Source organism: Brassica rapa, chromosome A01, assembly GCF_000309985.2.
Source record: "Brassica rapa cultivar Chiifu-401-42 chromosome A01, CAAS_Brap_v3.01, whole genome shotgun sequence".
NCBI classification, from domain to species: domain Eukaryota; kingdom Viridiplantae; phylum Streptophyta; class Magnoliopsida; order Brassicales; family Brassicaceae; genus Brassica; species Brassica rapa.
Genome location: NC_024795.2, coordinates 17,579,983 through 17,595,322, shown reverse-complemented (window position 1 = coordinate 17,595,322; position 15,340 = coordinate 17,579,983). Strand labels below are relative to the sequence as shown.

The following is a 15,340-nucleotide window of genomic DNA, read 5'->3' as shown; positions in this document are numbered from 1 at the left end:
TTATTCATTTTAGATAATTTATTATTGTATATATAAAAGTGTAAGATTTGTTAATTTTTAGACATGTATTATATAGTTTGTTAATTTTAAGCCGTTCTATCATCATATTATATTTTAAATAAATAGTTTATACTTATGAAAATAAAATTTATAAATTTATCAATTGAATATAATTTTATCATATTTATTTTAGTATAATAATTATATTTTAACATGATCAAGACTATAAAAATAGATAAAATAGGATATAATTTATTTATTTTCATTTCTAAACAATAACTTAAAATACATTAAGTTATTGTTTAAATATTTTTACACAGATTTATTAGAATTTTTAAAATATAATATATATTATATTTAAAATAAAAATATATTATGATTAAAGTAGTTACAAAGATGTTATATTATTAAATTTAAAGAAATACATGTTAATTTTTATACAAATATTATATAGTTTGATAATGTTAACCCATCTTACCAACATATTAAATTTTATTTTTGAACATAAATATTTTATAATTACGAAAGTAAAATATATAAATATATAAATTTAATACAATTTTATTATATTTAGCTCAATATAATAATTTTATTTTAATATGATTGATTATGATTATATAATAAATAAAATATTATAGATTTTTTATTTTTCATTTTATATAACTGAATATATTAATGTATAATAATATTTTAAACTAATTTCGAAATTAGTGAAAATATTTAAATATAATTTTGAAAATGAAGATCTTGTAAAAATCTTTTTAAACAGATTCGTTAGATTTTAAAATAAATATATTTATATTTAAAATGAAAAGATATCAAAAGATATTATGATTAAAATATTTTAAGAAATCTATTTATTATTAGTCTGAATTAAAATGCAGTATGAATTTCTATGAATAGGTCCATTAGGTCCATTTTTTAAAAAATCACACATGAATCAAGGTTGTGACTTCTGTTTTAATATATAAGATATTAAACACAAATATAAATTAAAAAAATAACACAAATATAAAAATTAAATTACTCAAAAAAATTAAAACAAAAAATATATCCGCCCTTCGAAAGGGCGGGTCAGAATCTAGTTGTCTCTTAAGACGCCTCTTCGACGTTTCAGATTTTTTTTTGGTTTCAGATTTACCACTAATCTTTCCATCTATTGATGATTCTCTTAAGTCTTCGCGAATCTCATAAAAACTTACCTTTCCCACAATCCTCTTTGGAAACATCTTCAGCTTCCATGATTGGAAGGGCTTGCCTTTGATGATTTCTGTTTTAAAGCCATGGTTGGAAGATCTACAGGTATTGCTTATTTCTTTCTCTTTGGGTTCTGTTTGATTTCAGACATAAATAACTTACTCCTGGATTTCCTTGAGATTGATGCGATTTTAGGTTTACCGGACAAGCCATGTGAAGAAGAGGATGGAATCAGATTTCTGAGTTCATGAAAATCTGACCGAAGATGCATTAGATTGAATCAATGATATTGTTTCCACCATTTGTGAAAGTCGCGACTCTTGCGTAAGAATACTTGTCTTCTCAAAAAATTATCCAAATTATGTTGTAGATCTCCAATAGTTCGACTTGGATCCAATGGTACTGTGCAGCATGTGAAACCAATTGAAGTCCTATCTCTGGTATTTTTCCATATATATATATATATATATATATATATATATATATATGCAGCTATGCTTCAGCATTTGATGATACTCATTGGTCTTATATGATTGGAGAGTTTGATGATAACACATGAGAAGTACTCTTTCTTGATTTTTTTTCCTGGCTTTGTAGCAGGTCTGACATCTTTTGCACGCATCATCGAAAGAGCCATGACGATTGTGGAAGAAAGTGGAGGCCGGTACCATGTTCTTCTCATAATCGCTGATGGACAGATAACAAAAGACGTGTTAGAACTGGAACTTGAGTTCAGTTATAAATATTCGCAGACATTTATATAGCTAATTTCTGAGCTTTTTGTTTAATAGGTGACAAGAAGTGTTGATACAGAGCATATGGCAAGCAGTCCACAAAAGCAGTAAACCATTGAAATAAATTGGAAAGTAAACTATATTCTAACAATCATGGATCCAAACAGATCAGCTAAAGACTTGCTTGTATATCTTCGGGCAATTGTCAATAATAGCACCTTTTGAAGTTTATTTCTCAAAAAGAGCACTAGAAGGAGAAAGTCACAAAAATGACATTCGTTGAAGGGTAAAATGTCCCTAATATCCTTGGTTTAAATTAAATAAACAAATAAAAATAAATAAAAATAAAAATAAAAAAAAATAAAAATAAAAATAAATAAAAATAAAAATTTATAGTTTCAGATTATATGTTTTCAGATTCGAAATTTTTATAATTCTTTTTAAAAAAAAAATTTTGAATTTTTTTTTTATTTTTTTTTCAAATTTTCTTTTTATAGTTTAAAAATAATTTTTGAAACTGTTTTATAAATTTTTATTTTTTATTTTAGTATTTATTTTTTATAAAATTTTAAACCCTAATTCCAAAACCCTAATTCCAAAACCCCACTCCCTTAACTCTAAACCTTAAGGTTTGGATTAATTAACCCAAAGGGTATAAGTGTATATTTACCTCTTTAATGAAACCTATTTTTGTGACTTTGAGCCTTGAGTGCTACTTTGGGAACAAAAACTTGGTTTGGTGCTATCCTAGTCTTTTTCTCTATATCTTCTCTCTCTATATATATATATGAATTGTCAAGGACTATCCTCGACGTTAAAATTATTCTTAATTTATTTCCTCTTAAATGACAGGAGAAGTACCAGGACTACTTGAAGCTCAAATCAAGAGTTGAAATCCTACAACATTCAGAACGGTACTGATTCATTACACATCTTAAAGTAAATGCTTACTCCAAATCTCAAGCTACTTAATTCTTCTGTCTTTAGGCATTTGCTAGGTGACCCGGTATGGGAGTGGATGAGCTTGAGCAGCTAGAACTTTAAGTAGATACATCACTAAGGCAAAAATGATCCACAAAGGTATACACAATCTCAAGAAATCACAAGCTTATATTTGATTTGGTCCAAAGAGAATTTAAAACAGTACCAAATCTTGGATTTGTTTTCTCATTGGCATGCTTGGTCGATGCTTGATCAACTATCTGACCTCAAAATAAAGATACATAAAAAACCTTACATTGTTCAATAATCTCAATACAACACTCTCATATTGATTTATTCACAGGAGAAAATGATATTGGAAGCCAACATAGATCTTAAGAGAAAGATAGTGCATCAAAATCTTATAGCCCAAGAAATTGAATTCATTTGAGATTTTTTAAAACATTGCTGTCTTTCTCTCTCTATAAATCTCAGTTGGAGGAAAGTGATGCAGCCCTTAATCAATCACTATGGGGAGCTTCTTCTTCCGCAGAACATCATCAACAACAGCAACAACAAGGGATGAGCTCTTATCAAGCAAACATTCCGAGTTAAGAAGCAGGTTTCTTCAGGCCTTTACATGGGACGTTTGTTTGTTTTTATGGAAAGATCATTACAATCATTTGTATGACAAATGCAAGCAACTCTGCAACATCACATAATATTATTAACGGGTTCTTCCGTGGATGGATGGTCTGAAAAAATTCATAGCAATCTATACGTATGTGTTCTATAGATAACATATCATGGTTGTGCCATTTGGTTTTTCCAAGAGAACAATAGTTCATGACTACAAAACACTGATATATAACTAAGGCTGTAATATCATGGTTGTGCCATTTGGTTTTTCCAAGAGAACAGTAGTTCACGATTACAAAACGCTGATATATAACTAAGGCTGTAATATCACACTCCAGATTCTTTCTTTTAGCTCCTAAAATATATAAATTTTCTGAACTTTTTAAAATAAAAATTTTTGTGGGAGAATTCCTTTAATTATTATAAAATATGATAGAAACTCAGTTGGATTATGATTAAATTCTTTGGATTATAATTAAATGGTGAAGCAAGTATTGCCTGCATTTGTATTTCTATCAAGTTTTTTTTTAAATGTGTTTGTACATATAGTCACATGTAATGAATTAAATTCCAAACTATTGGCTTTTAAAACTTCCCATTACATCATACCATTGAAATCAATTGGAAAGTATATACATTTTTCCTTAACATCAATTTTTATTTTAAGTTTAAATTTTAATTAAATTAATTTTGTTAAGACTATCAGTTTTTTTTATTTTACTTTTATTAAAATCGATCACAACCACTTATATTATTCCACTTTGATCTAAACAACTTAAAAAAAAATACACTTTGGCCGCTAATCATTATTGGATCGAAAAAAAAATCACTTTTCCAACATATTTTCATCTTTATATTTCTGAACATATATTCTTTGCTAAAATCATAAAATAAATTGTAAATTTATTTAATAAAAATATATGAACCCGGCGCTACTACCACTAGATATCCATATTCTGAGGAACATAATTAATGTTCATGCAGATTCTTTTGTAAATGAGGCTAGGAACCAAGGCGTTTCTCCCATGTAGTAGACCGAGTAGACTAAAGCTGGTTATTCGAACAACTTTTCTATCGGCTTAAACTTGATCTCACTGTATGGGTTATTGACAAAATAAAATAACATACTTAATAATATATTAAACTTTTTTGCAATTGGTTGACAAAATATTATTTTATCAACCATGTAGGTCTTCTATATCTTTATATATCCAAATGTCACTTACATGTTTGCGTACATATAAAACAACCACACCTTGTGTGAAGATTAAAAAAAATCATAAAGCGGTGTCGTTAGACATTGACGAGACTGATCGTGTTAATGTAACCCAGAAAATAATTCGAGACGTCCAAGAGTGATAGACTGGAGTTACAAGTGATATTGAATATCTATATTGCATAAGCTTTGAGATGAAAAAATGCACTGATTTGATGCTCAAAGTGATGAAACCATCTCTACACCTGCTTCTTATCGTTTGCCAAACTTGAACTGCATGCATCCCAATGTAAACTCTGAGTTAGAATAACTAAGAAGATGATATGCAAAAACCAGAAAATTAATTTTTTGATGTAAAAAAGTTTTTAATACAAATTTATTATTAGAAAGATATTCTAGTATAGTATTTAGAAGAATTTGGAAGGATTTGATTTTTAATAATTAGATTATATCGAGGAAATTGCAACGATTTCAGTTAAAAATACTCTAAAATTATGTAATTTAGATAACTTATAAAAATCCATCAAAACATTTTAAAAGCACAATAAATTTCTCGATGTGCATTATTTAAACATTTTCAATAATATTAAATTTCTCGATATGCATTATTTAAACATTTTCAATAGTATAAGCTCAATAACAAATATTTTTCTTTAAATGTTATGCTTGAGTGGCAAATAATTTGTCATTTTAGTACAAAAATACTAAAAATTCCATGTTAGGTACAGGGGCGAAGCCACAGCCAGCACACTGGGTGCATGTGCACCCCCTATTTTTTCAATTTTTGTTTATTTTGTAAGGTAAAATGATAGAAAATATTAGATAAGATAAAAAAAACTCTCTTTATTGCACCCACTAATTTATTTTATAAACTTGATGCACCTAGTAAATTTTATGTCTAGATTCATCCCTGGTTAGGTACGTCTATTTTAGTTCTTTTTTTTTGGACAACACATCTATTTTAGTTCTTTTTATTAATTATATATGTGATTTCTTAAAGAAAAATATAACATTTGAAATATGAGTAGCGATTCAAGATCTATAACAAACATACTATTCTTTTTTGGGCAAAAAGGTCCCGTACTATTCATTAATAGAAAGAACAAGTCAGAAATACTTTAAAGAAGAAAAAACCTGTCGCTAGGTTGAGTCTTATGTGGTACTCATTATAAGATGGCAACGATTTCAGCATCTCATATTTGTTGTGGAGAACAAAGAACCTTCCCGAAATATAACTTGTAACTGGTTCATAAGGTGAAACAGCGATCGAGATCCCGGCTGATACAAAACGATGAATTATAATTAAAAAAGGTAGAATATATCTAACAATAAGTTTTTAAAACAAAACAATGATTTGTTTTCCTTTTTGGAACATAACAAAACAAAACGATGAATATAATTTGTTTTTGGTAAAGATGAATATAATATTTAATCAGTGCCAGTCCGGATTCGTCTGGGCGCTTAAAGAGGATAAAACAAAATACTGCCCCTTTTTTTAACAATATATACTGTTATTATTGTTATCAACATTGTACGGATGCAACAAAAAGTACCAAATAGATTAAATTGTATATGCTATTCTATTATAAATATTATAATATATTTTGTACGTAATCAAAATAGTACAATATTATAAAAAGAAAAAAATAGTACAGTGCTAAATATTATTAAAACTTAAATCTATTAAAAACGTTATTTGGAGCTCACCTATGTGTTTTTCTTTTTATATTTGAATTCCAAAAGTTTCTAAAAAATTTACAAGAACTTAAAAAAAAAAGAATGAATTAAAAAAATTATAGGAGATGCAGCAGTCCTACTAAAGTCAATCACGATAAAACATGGAATATCCACAATTTATAATTCAAATTCATTGTTTATTGCTTGTCAACAGAAAAAAAAAACTGGAAAGAAGATAAATTGTCTTCTAATAAAGTAAAACGTCTAATAAACAAAACTACGGTCGTTGGAACATATAATGAAATCCTCTGTATCTTTAATTATTATCAGAAAAGGAAAAATATTATTATTATCAAGGGGAAAAAAAAGGACGCAGGATTCGAACTGTTGGCGGTAAGTCAAAATAATATATTGACCGGCCACTAGACTAAAGAAGATTTCTAAGAATCTGGTGCCCCTAAACGAATCATTTTCTGTGGCGCCTAAAGCCCATGATTTATGGACTTTAGCCCAGGACCGGCCCTTTAATTCGGAGACAACTCTTATTTCGTTTGAGACAGTTTGATATAGAAAATATTTCGTTATGTGCAGGATATGTCATATCTAAATAACATAACACCCTATAAGTGATATCACCTTAGCAATTAAAATAACAGATGTGATCATTAAATTGTAAATAGTATTTTCTGATTCTATATATTTAATTTATGAATTTTTCAGATATAGTACAACTTTTTAAATACAAGATAAATTTAATTAAACAATTATATATTTATATCTTGAAGGAGAGGAAACTTACTCATATTCTCGAAGAAGCAACAAAAGACTAGAACCAATATCGCAACAAAACCTCCTTTTCTTGATCTCTCTTTCATTTTTAAACCCATTTCTTCTTCTGTTGTTTTTTTCTTTCTTTCTTCTGTTTTTAAGTGTTTCTTTAATACTTTTGTGATGTTTTGAAGTGGAAGGAAGTGTGATATTAAGCTCTTCACATGAGTTATTTATATAAGATGCAGATGGATCCAATGGTTCCAAAGTTTCTTCAAGTCAAGAAGATAAATAGTTGACCGTTGCTATCATCAAAACAGTGATTAATCGTGCTCAACACGCTTGACTTGGATTAACTTATATTGTTGATCAACTGTAACTTACAATATGGGTTATGTTGACTTTGTGTCCTTTGAAGAATTCATGTATGTTTATAGTGAAATGACTTAACCCTTAGTTTAATTAAAAAGTATGTATTTTGTTTTTTTTATATGTCATATTTCTTTCACTTAAACTAGTTATATACTATTCAGTCGTTTTGTTTGCTTGTTAAAGATTACTGTTTAGTTCGTTTATCACCAATTAGATATTGATAACAACGCTTCTTTCTTACCTCTATTCTACTAACCTTTTATTAAGCTCCTTGTTAACTAGCCACATTATTAGACCAATCTTGTTCTTATATTTTGTTTAGAACATAAATTCATTTTTAAAGGCCAAAGTGTCCAAGACCATGTCTTTGTTTTCTTCCATTTAATGGCTTAGAGGTGGACACTTTACCGATATCCGAAGCCGCACTCGAACTCGATCCGAAAAACCCGAATCGAAATCCGAACCGAAGTAGCAAAATATCCGAACGGGTATTGAATTAGGAGAGATTGGATATCCGAATCCGAACATGTAATATCCAAACCCGAATGGATATCCGAAGATAACTGAACATATGTATAATTAACCATATATTTCTAATTTACTTCTCTCATTTTATTTAAAATATTTATATTGATACTACACATACTTTAAGTTCATATGATATACATAGAATTACTGAAAAAATGATTTGGTACTCACTTGAAATGCATGTCAAACTTTTTATTTCAAAAATTAACAAAAAGTTACATCCAAAATTCAAAAACAATAACCAAATTAATGTCTTTTTTAGTTTCAAAATGTTATGTCCAAATCTATTAACCATTCAATCTATCAAAAATTAAAAATTAGTTAAGTAAAAGTTATATTTTTAAATACAAGAAATTTGAGAAATGCAAAATTTAAATTTTTCTTTTTTCAAAATCTAAATATCCGAACCCGATCCGAAATAACCGAACCCGAAGTAAAAATATCCGAATCCGATCTGAAGTACATAAATACCCGAACAAGTTCTATACCTCTATACTGAAATATCCGAAAATCCGATATACCCGACCTGAACCTGAATGGATACCCGAACGCCCATCCCTAAATGGCTACCATTAAATGGCTAAAGTGTCCAAGACTATTCTTTGTTTTCTTTCTCAGGCACAATTATTTGGCCAGGCTCATGTATTTTTCCGAGACTGGGTCTTTGTTTTCTTCCACAGGAACAATAATTTTCTCAAACATTTAATTAACATTTAACACCCTTCTTATTTTCTCTCGAGAGCTGCAAGAGCTTTGCCACCGATAATAAGTTATAACTCATTTGCACATCTTTCAAATCTAAATAACATCCAAATGAAAAACTATTAAATAACACCGATCCATCCGAATATCATCTATTCGTTTGTCTCACTTGAAGTGAAGAACAAAAAGGGGTGAGAGCAATATAGAACATTCAGTAAGATATGAAATACTAAACGCAAAGTTTATAGATTTGTACATATCATGCCGGATATAAATAATTTAATCTTAACATATAACAAATACGACACTAATACACCCAATGAACAAAAATGGTCTTATTTATTAGATTAGTTTTTGCACACTCCAATAAAGGGTTCTCTCCATGATATTAGTGCCCACACACTTCCCAATTGATGTTTTATCAACTTCTTAATCTATGACTCCACAGATCGATTAAATTAGCCACAACATCCACACAATTTCAATTTGGCATATAAAAGCACATTTCTGTATCCGGATGACATCTATACTTGTCTTATTATTCAATTATATTTATTACATTAAATGAAAACAATGTTGAACCCTTTAACTTTTTGTTACTAGTTTAAGCAAACAAATCTAATATCTTAAACAAGAAACTCCAAATAGACTAAACTCATAGAGTGTACATACTATAGTTAAATTATGTATATTCGAAGTCATAGTTAGCGTACAAAAAATTACGAGAAGGACTCTTGTAACACCCTAGATCCTGTCAAGGGTCAGGCAGACGTCCTATGGACAAGCGTAGTCAAGGTTCGATTGAACCGTCGACCCAGATACTCCATAGGCGTAATCCTTAGGTCAAATAAGAAGCTTGGGTAGTTTTCTCGACCTAAACTAAGTTGCCGTTTAGCTCAGGATTGTATATGGCAGTGTAGAAAGCTGAGGTTAGGTCAATATATTGTAGTCAGCTCATCATAGTTAGCTAACCAGATCGGCCTGCTCAACAAGCTAAGGCGGTTGGGTTAAGTAGTGTGCAGTACAGGCTGGGTCCGGTGTGGTCTGGTCGGTGGTAGTTGAGGGGTGCGAGATCTGGGCCAGGATGACTCGGGTTGGATTAGGATTGGGCTTAGCCGAGGTGGTTGTGGGGTAGAGGAAAGATGGGAATGGGTATGGGTGAAGGGTCGTGATGCCTTGGTTGAAGGTTCGTGATGCTTGGGTCGAATGGTTGCAACATTTGGGTTAAGGGACACAATGGTTGGGACTAGTGGACACAGCCCTTGCCATTGGTGTCCCATCGACCAGATTCCCTTGTCTATATAATCTACATCGCCACTTCCTCCTTTTTTGGCATAAGTTCTATTTGACTATAAAAATTGTGAGAGAAAGAGTGAGAGGAGAAAGAGAAAGAGAGATTGATAGAGAGATCAGTGAGAGAGAGAGAGAGAGAGAGAGAGAGAGAGAGAGAGAGAGAGAGAGAGAGAGAGAGAGAGAGAGAGAGAGAGAGAGAGAGAGAGAGAGAGAGAGAGCGAGAGAGAGAGAGAGAGAGAGAGAGAGAGAGAGAGGAGAGAGGTCTAATCAGAAAAGGGTTAAGGCCGAGTGGTGGGTTCAGTTAGGCGAGTGCTCAGTTGGTTTGAGGCTGTCCGGCGAGATGGTTTGTCGGATTTGGAAAAGGAACGAAAGGGTATTTTTTGTGTTTGTGAGTTCTCTTATTCTTCTTATTCTCTTTGATTGGCTAATGTGACTACGATGGTTAGGAACGAAGGTCTATGGCTGGCCGGTTCATGGTCATGGCCTTTGGGTTAGATTAGGATTGTTTGGTTAGATGATTGAGAGTTGAGGCCGAGTGTATTATCTTTGTCTGGTGCATTCATGTAGGCTACTCAAACCAGCTATATTAGCCTATAGACCCTAAGTATGGTCCTATCCTTATGGATCGATGGGTCGCATATGGTGTTAGGTTATGATTAAGGCAACCGGCAGATGGGATGATTTCGCTAAGGTAGTAATATGAAGTGTTGTTGAGTCTAAAACATATCATGTATATTATTGGGAGTGGGTTTAAATGAAAACCACACATCTCATTTTTATTTATCATTTGTTATCAAATATTTGTTTTTGAAATAATTTCGTTTAGTGAGTTGTAAGATGATTGTTTTTTTAAATAATTTTGTTTTGAGTGAGTTGTAAGATGATTGTAGATGAATTAGAGAGTTTACATAATTTTAGTTTAAATCGTTATAGAATCTCATTTAAAACCATGCAATTTTAGTTTTATTATTTTTAACTAAGAAAACACACTAAAATAATTTAAAATTACTATTTTTTTAAAGGTTCACAACTTAAAATACTTCAATAATAATGAATTTAAAAATAATTTCTTAAATACAAGTTCAATAACACTATTTTTTTTTCAAAAAAGTAAAAAGCTTTATAAAAGTTTAAATTTAAATAATACATTAGTCATTCAATACAAATCAATTCAAATTCGCAACTGAATACACCCTCTAAATTTTTGTGAAAATAAAAAAAAATACTAATGTTGCATCGACCGATTAGATTAAGTTTTATATTAAAAGATATAAAGGTTTTAATATATGCATTTTGTTATTGTATATTCTGTGAAGGTTAGCAAGTCTGTTATCAAAATTTTAAATTTACCTAGTTTTTTACTTTTATAGTTTTATGGTTGTTTCCAAATAATTACTCTTGTATAGAAAAGACATCAACAAGTTACCACGAAACTTTGTTCGGTGGGAATGTAAACAGTAGATTCTGATATGTTTAGTCGCTGAGCAATACTGTAACCGTTCCTCAGAACAAAGAACCCAAACCGTACGCGTGTAACCCACGCGCCACCACTATCCTCTCTTTGTCTCGAGCATCCGCTTCTCTCCTGTCATCCAACCGCTCTCCTTCCCCAATATTGCTTGCTCTTTCGCCGCCGTACAAACACGAACAAAAATGATTGATAGGAAGAGGAAAGAGTTCATCAGTGAAGAAGACATGGCCACTCTTTTGCAAAGGTCTCTCTCTCTTCTAACTTTCGTTATTCGCTTTCCTTCTCCCCGCTTCCATTGATTCCAGGAAGGAACACTCTTTTATTTACAGATACGACACCATGACGATACTGCAACTGCTTCAAGAAATGGCCTATTACGCTGAACCCAAGATGGACTGGAACGAGATGGTGAAGAAGACTAGTACTGGAATCACCAGTGCTAGAGATTATCAGTTGCTATGGCGGCATCTTGCTTATCGAGACTCTCTACTCCCCAATGCTCAATCTTTGGTCTGTTATTATTAGTAGTATCATTTGTCTTGTTGTGCTTTTGTGGGCTTTACATTCTACCATGATTTATATATGCATCTTGTTACAAACTCAATTTAGCATTGCTAATGATTCTATTCATAACGGGATCCCTATTAATAGCGTATCCTTGCAGATAGCTGCTGTTCGTTAATTGCAAACTCTTGCTTGTGTAGGATGATGATAGTGACATGGAGTGTGAGTTGGAAACTTCCCCTGCAGTCAATGTTGATGCAGTATCCGAAGCTGTTGCGCATGTCAAAGTAAGATGGATAACTATTCTGAGACCCTTGTTCTTTTTTCTTGAACCCCCCCTCTTGTTCAGTTTCTAGAAAAGAGAGCTGCTTCTCTATGCCTTTGCTCATAACTGCTGTTTCTCTGTGGTATTTTATCTCATGAGAGATATATGAGTTCCTGATGTTTATCTATTTTCCTTGAATTTATTATTCTGTATTATACTATATTCGTATATATGATTCCGTTGATAGCTTTCTCGATATTCAGAAATGATTTGGTGATTTTATATTCCTACTTATGAGAGAACTAGCAGATCATGAATGCATTTTCCTTTGGTTGGATCTTTCAGTTTTGTTTTTTGATAAGCTCATGAAGGTCAGTAGAAACGTTCAGTATTATGTTCACCAAAATTGGATTGGATTCTTCCTGTGGCAAGGAGCTTACTTTTGTATCCTCATTCTCTAGTTTTCTCATTCTCCGGCAGTATTGTTCTTGAATTTTTATCATGCTAAGTTCCAAAGTAATTGGTGGAGCATTTATTATTAGAGTCTCAGCTAGTGGCTTCCATACTACCATGCAATTTTCCTAATAATTTAAGTGGTGACTACTGTTCTTGGGTATATCAATTTGCCTATTCTGGGTTCCTAATGATTCAAATGCTAAGTTTCCTGATTTTGTCTCCGTTTTAGGTGATTGCTTCTTCCTTTGTGCCAAGTGATTTAGACATTCCTGAAGACTCAACTTTTGAGGCTCCCTTGACCATAAATATACCTTATGGCCACAGGGGGCCTCAGGAACCATCAGACTCGTATTGGTCGTCAAAAGGGATGAATATCACCTTTCCTATTTCCCTTCAGAAAGCAGCTGAGGGACATAATGGAAATGGGCTAGCCAGTAGCGTGGCTGCTCGTAAGAAAAGGAAAAAATGGTCAGCTGAGGAGGATGAGGAGCTGATCGCTGCTGTGAAACGACATGGTGAAGGAAGCTGGGTGACTATTTCTAAGGAAGAATTTGAAGGAGAGAGAACAGTCTCACAACTCTCGCAGGTTTTTAATTTTACTTAGTTGATTTGTTTCATATTTTTGAATAATCTCCATATACTTTGTGCATCCTCTTGTGTCAGCATGAATGAGCGTTCTTGTGTAGTTTATGCATTCTTTCCTGTCACCATTTTTGTTTTTTTTCTCGTCAAATTATATTTGATGGTGTCAGGTATAGTAGTGTGAAGAAAGATTTACGAGGACTATTTTGGATGAGTATCTATGATGGTTTTAGTATATAGCATATTTCTTTCATCGTGTTGGTGGTAACAAACTGAATTTTCTTATTTGCAGCGGTGGGGATTTTTAAGGAAAAGGGGTGATACTTCAAACTCTTCTACCCAATCTGGCCTACACAGAACAGAAGAACAAATGGCAGCTAATCGTGCATTATCTTTGGCAGTGGGAAATCGAGTTCCCTCAAAAAAGGCTGCAGTAGGTATGGCTAACAGAAGATCCTTTCTAGCTAATTCTATTATTTATAAGTTCGTCTAGGCTCTAGTTATGTTATAATATACTTTCTTTGATTGTTCAAGTCCCAACACTTCTCTGAGTTAGATTTGTCATATGACTGTTTGTTTAGGCATACCTCCAGTGCGTACATCCGGTACCATCACGGGAGCACAAGCCAATGGTGCTAACAATGGTAATTCATTGCAAGGTCAACAACAGTCTCAGCCAGTAGTTCAAGCAACCCCCCGGGTAGCAACATCGATTCCAACTACAAAATCTCGAGTACCTGCAAAGAAAACAACAGCAAATTCCACTTCGAGGTCAGCACTAATGGTAACAGCTAATTCAGTAGCTGCTGCAGCCTGTATGTCTGGCCTGGCAACTACCGCATCAGTGCCAAAGGTTGAGCCCGTAATAAAGGCTTCCCCTGCCGCAGCATCTTTCCCTCGCCCATCAGCTATATCATCAGCACTGAATGCTGAACCCGTAAAGAATGCTTCCCCTGCTACCACGTCTTTTCCTCGTCCATCTGGTATATCATCAGCACTGAATGCTGAGCGTATAAAAGCCGCTTCTGCAGCCTCTTTCCCTCGTCCATCAGGTATATCATCAGCACCGAATGGTGTGCCTGTCAAAACCGCTTCAGCAGCCATTTTGCCACGTCCATTAGGCGTTATATCAGCATCAAAGGCTGAGCCCTTTAAAACCGCTCCGGTAGCCTTTTTGCCGCGTCCGTCAGGTACTATATCAGCACCAAATGCTGAGCCTGTAAAAGCCGCTTCCGCGGTGTCTTTGCCTCGTCCATCAAGTATTATATCAGCATCGAAGGCTGAGCCAGTAAAGAGTGTTGCTGCCGCTGGACCTTCGAATGTAAGGAATGCAGTTACTGGAAGCCCAAGACACGTGCTATCTTCTTCACCTATGGCTCCTTTCTCCAAAGGGCCTACAATCTAGAATAATCCATCTCCTGATTTTGAGTCGTCAAGATTGGCCCCTACACAGAGAGTTCCTGCGGCTAATGTAACTCCACAAAAGCCAAATGCGGGAGCGGGAGTTACTGCTACTTGCAAGCCTGTTGGTGTGCAGACACAGGGAAACATAGCAAACCCCATAGTTACACCAACACTTCGATCATATAAAGCCATCTCAACGAACTCAGTGATTACCACAGCAAAACCGGTGGCTGCAAAGGTGGAGACTCCTAGTCTTTTGCCTAAGCATACCCAAGTACCTCAGACTGAAGTTGGTAGTGGTACCGAGAAAAGTTCGTTGGCTAAACCATCTGGAAAAGAGAGTAGTACCACGGTTTCACCGCTTGTGGTGGCTGAGGCTGAATCAAAATCCAAGGGTGAAGAAAGTAAAGGGAAAAGTCTGGATGTTGCAACCGTTACAGGGACCGAGAAGAAGGGGTTGTAGTTTATATGTCGTGCATTGTTTTAGTGCTTTTATTCTTGTGTTTTCTTAGGACTGGAATACGATAATGTACAGTAGTAATACTCACTACTTACTTTTTTTTTTGATCAACACTCACTACTTACTCCAAAGAGATTTTTAAGGTCTAGTA

General features: G+C 33.1%; 2 protein-coding genes and 2 long non-coding RNA genes across 6 annotated transcripts; 3 read left to right on the top strand and 1 right to left on the bottom strand.

Annotated features, from left to right (window-relative positions):
* The first annotated feature begins 1,018 nt into the window (after nt 1–1,018).
* LOC103828847 lies at nt 1,019–1,895 on the top strand. 3 transcript variants are annotated; one of them, XR_004450735.1, is made up of 3 exons: nt 1,076–1,302; nt 1,377–1,521; nt 1,795–1,895. It is a non-coding gene; the product is annotated as an uncharacterized LOC103828847 (long non-coding RNA). The 3 variants fall into 3 exon arrangements; XR_004450733.1 differs by having other exon boundaries at nt 1,019–1,302; nt 1,377–1,895; XR_004450734.1 differs by having other exon boundaries at nt 1,027–1,302; nt 1,393–1,895.
* A 101-nt stretch (nt 1,896–1,996) lies between these two features.
* LOC108872217 lies at nt 1,997–3,718 on the top strand. The gene is made up of 4 exons (XR_001958989.2): nt 1,997–2,217; nt 2,784–2,845; nt 2,919–3,011; nt 3,348–3,718. It is a non-coding gene; the product is annotated as an uncharacterized LOC108872217 (long non-coding RNA).
* Nucleotides 3,719–4,606: 888 nt separating this feature from the next.
* On the bottom strand, nt 4,607–9,282 carry LOC103828839. The gene is made up of 3 exons (XM_009104487.2): nt 7,184–9,282; nt 5,842–5,985; nt 4,607–4,980 (listed from the first exon to the last, which is right to left on the bottom strand). Exons 1-3 carry the CDS (start codon nt 7,269–7,271, stop codon nt 4,769–4,771), a joined length of 444 nt encoding a protein of 147 aa, XP_009102735.1. The 5' UTR covers nt 7,272–9,282; the 3' UTR covers nt 4,607–4,768.
* A 1,006-nt stretch (nt 9,283–10,288) lies between these two features.
* Nucleotides 10,289–15,300, top strand: LOC103828832 (cell wall protein AWA1). The gene is given in 6 exon segments (XM_009104479.3): nt 10,289–11,762; nt 11,848–12,028; nt 12,223–12,309; nt 12,973–13,329; nt 13,618–13,762; nt 13,907–15,300. Coding segments are annotated over 6 exon segments (2,118 nt in total). The 5' UTR covers nt 10,289–11,700; the 3' UTR covers nt 15,193–15,300.
* The last annotated feature ends 40 nt before the right edge of the window (nt 15,301–15,340 follow it).

Coding starts and splice junctions, on each gene's coding strand:
- LOC103828839 (XM_009104487.2), bottom strand. CDS start 7,271: ATGGGTTTAAAAATGAAAGAGAGATCAAGAAAAGGAGGTTTTGTTGCG. Junction 5,986..7,183: donor TTGCTTCTTCGAGAATATGA/GTAAGTTTCCTC, acceptor GTTTTGTATCAG/CCGGGATCTCGATCGCTGTT. Junction 4,981..5,841: donor AAGACTCAACCTAGCGACAG/GTTTTTTCTTCT, acceptor GGATGCATGCAG/TTCAAGTTTGGCAAACGATA.